Genomic DNA, 2,744 nt, shown 5'->3' with positions numbered 1-2,744 from the left:
CACACACACACACACGTAGGCTATATAATAAAGGAATATGTGTTAGATTTATAGACTATATAAAACATTAACGTTTATATAAAATATAAACTATATACAGTACACACACATCTAGTATGTAAACAAACTTTTATTTTCAATGCGATTAATCATTGTTTTGTAGCCTTAAAAAATATCTTTTGTTTCAATGTTTAAACTCGAAGACCAGTCAAAAATAAATGTTTTTTGCCGTGCAAATACACTCACCCAGTATAAGGCCCACCATGGTGCTGAGATAACCCGTCCCGCTGCCCAGATTGAGAAAAGACAGGCCAGGCTGCAGATCCAGGGCCTCCATCACCTCAGAGTAGATGCACGGAGCAGACAGATGGAGGTTTCCATGTCTCCAGGCCAGGTCTTTATACGCACTGTCACGGTACTCCTCCAGGTAATAGTCTGCTCTGTCAATGGCTCGGAAGGCCCTCTCCACCAGATCCGAGCGGATGTAATGGGCCTCCTTCAGGTTGTCAATCAGCTCGTCGTTGTCCTCGCCTGCGCTCACGGCTCCACCCATGACCAAAACAGAAGAGCTTCTAAGACCGGTCCCGATGCGCGCCTATCGCTGTCTGGAGGGGGAAACGCAAAGCATCTCGGATCAAACCCGGAGTAAGTTGACGCTAAAGCGATATTGAGCTTTGTACCATTTATAAACAAACACAGAATGTGACATATTAAATAACAAACACGAAGATCACCTAATCGATACCTAATTACCTAAGACCTAAACACGTATGCATTAATAATAATCAAACAGTTTTAGGATTATGTTTTATTTAGTCGTAAATGACACCTGCAACAGACTCCTGCGCCTAGCAGGTGGGAAGAAAGCAAAGAATGATAATTAAGACAGTTAAATCTTTAATGAGACGCAGCATGGCGGATATCTGAGTACGCCAACTAACTTGACAATAAGACTCACGCTTGCCTTCAGCTCCTTCCCTCACACTCTATTTTTAGAGGTCAGACAAAGCCCAGTAAAAAGTGGCACACTGTTGCGTCCCGACCTGAACTCTAGGCAGCAACTTTTGTTTGTTTGTCACTTTGGCAGGGAGACGAAGAGCACACGGGCAGCTGACGCGTTATATATCTATGGACTTNCATTTCTTGTACGTTTTGTACAATTTCAACCATTTTATTCAGTACTTTTCATCTTATCCCATGGTTATTTGATAAATAAAGTTCGTTCGAAATAGTTTTAAAAGAACATTTATTTGAAATGTAAATATTGTGTAACTTCACTAATGTCTTTTCGGTCACTTCTGCTCAATTATCGAGTCCTTTTTTGAGTTATTCAGCAGTTATTATTAGTCTGCTGAATAAAACCTACCCCAAAATTTGTTGCATTTGTGCTACATTTAATATTCAAAGGTANCAAACATTATGAATTTGTAAACCGCAGGAAACTTTAATAAATACCTGACTGATTAATAACATAAATTTGCAAAATTTAGAGTACTATTACAATAAATTAAACAAAACAACAGTAAAAACAAATATGACTTTAGCCTTTCCCTCTCGAACTACTTGATGGCAAATAACCTAATGTTACCTCATTGTTTGCAACTTTTAGTCTGATTGAGCAACTTGGTAATTATTGACTCCATCTTTCATTATTATTATTATATTTTTTACTTTTTTGTTTCAACTGGGCTATCAATGGAGTGCAATAAATAAATATGAGCTTTTAATGATGCATGCGTAGCAATTACGAAATAGCATTGTTCGGTATTATTTTGTTTAAAAATATATAGATTTTAACAAAACAATAACGCAAACATGTCTGATAAGACAGAATTATAAGTCAAATGAAGTAACAAAAGCAACGACTAAAATATCAGGAATGCAAAATGGTGGGCTGTTCGCTTCTTTTAGTTGCCAGATAAGTTTCAATGGGACTGTAAAATCTCGCCATACAATTGCATTACATCACAAAGTCAGTTTCTTTGTCATTTAATCTAACAATTGAAATCGTAACAAACAACCGTGCAGCATGTGACACCACAGCACTGTGTTTGACACATGGAAGCGATCGTCGCATTCAGCGAAACAGTAGCAAAGCAATCGCAAAAAAACAACAACAACACATCTGTAAAACACAGAGCAGCGACAAAACGCAAACGTGTTCGCGCAAAAACGACGCGCGGCTTCTACGCGCCGTAACCCAGTAACCGTCACATGTAGGTCACGTCTGTATTATACATTTAACGACAGTTAGCTGCAGTCGGTCCGCGCACGAGGAGAAGCTTTGCACGGCCACCGACATAAACAAAAGGGTCTCCGCCACACTGGCACTCACTGCCGCCCCGCCGTCTACATCTCACCGTGTGATCTCGGACCTCAGCGGTTGTCTCGTCCAAACCAGCAATGTCCATCGATCACATCAACGCGCACGTCGTGTTTTTGGCTCCGGGCGCAATAAGGTCTAACTTGACTGCGAAAAAATTGACGCGATGTAAACATAAACCAGCTGACGCACTGACGTCATGCGCACGAAGACGTCAAATGCACGGTCGCCGCATTTCGTGGATTCGATTCGTCTTGCCGACTCGATTCTTTTGAATCGTCTCGCCCAAAAGATTCATTTGCATTGAGATCGGAGCGTCGCGTTTGTTTAAAAAAAAAACATTGCCAAACACACACACACACACACACACACACACACACACACACACACACACACACACACACACACACACACACACACA

General features: G+C 40.7%; 1 protein-coding gene across 2 annotated transcripts in view; it reads right to left on the bottom strand.

Annotated features, from left to right (window-relative positions):
- LOC122328711 (protein-L-isoaspartate O-methyltransferase domain-containing protein 2-like) overlaps positions 1-2,527 on the bottom strand; it is a 6,703-nt gene extending 4,176 nt beyond the window's left edge. The window contains exons 1-2 of one of the 2 annotated variants that reach the window (XM_043224568.1): positions 2,361-2,527; positions 247-605 (exon numbers count right to left, since the gene is read on the bottom strand). In XM_043224568.1, the coding sequence (XP_043080503.1) occupies positions 247-553 (307 nt within the window). In that variant the 5' untranslated portion in view covers positions 554-605; positions 2,361-2,527. The remainder of the gene's footprint in view (positions 1-246; positions 606-2,360) is intronic. The other variant, XM_043224569.1, reaches the window with a different exon arrangement.
- Between the last annotated feature and the right edge of the window lie 217 nt (positions 2,528-2,744).

This window comes from Puntigrus tetrazona, chromosome 23 (genome assembly GCF_018831695.1).
Source record: "Puntigrus tetrazona isolate hp1 chromosome 23, ASM1883169v1, whole genome shotgun sequence".
Classification (NCBI taxonomy): Eukaryota; Metazoa; Chordata; class Actinopteri; order Cypriniformes; family Cyprinidae; genus Puntigrus; species Puntigrus tetrazona.
Note: the sequence above shows the minus strand (reverse complement) of the source record. Positions and strands in the feature narration are given on the sequence as shown.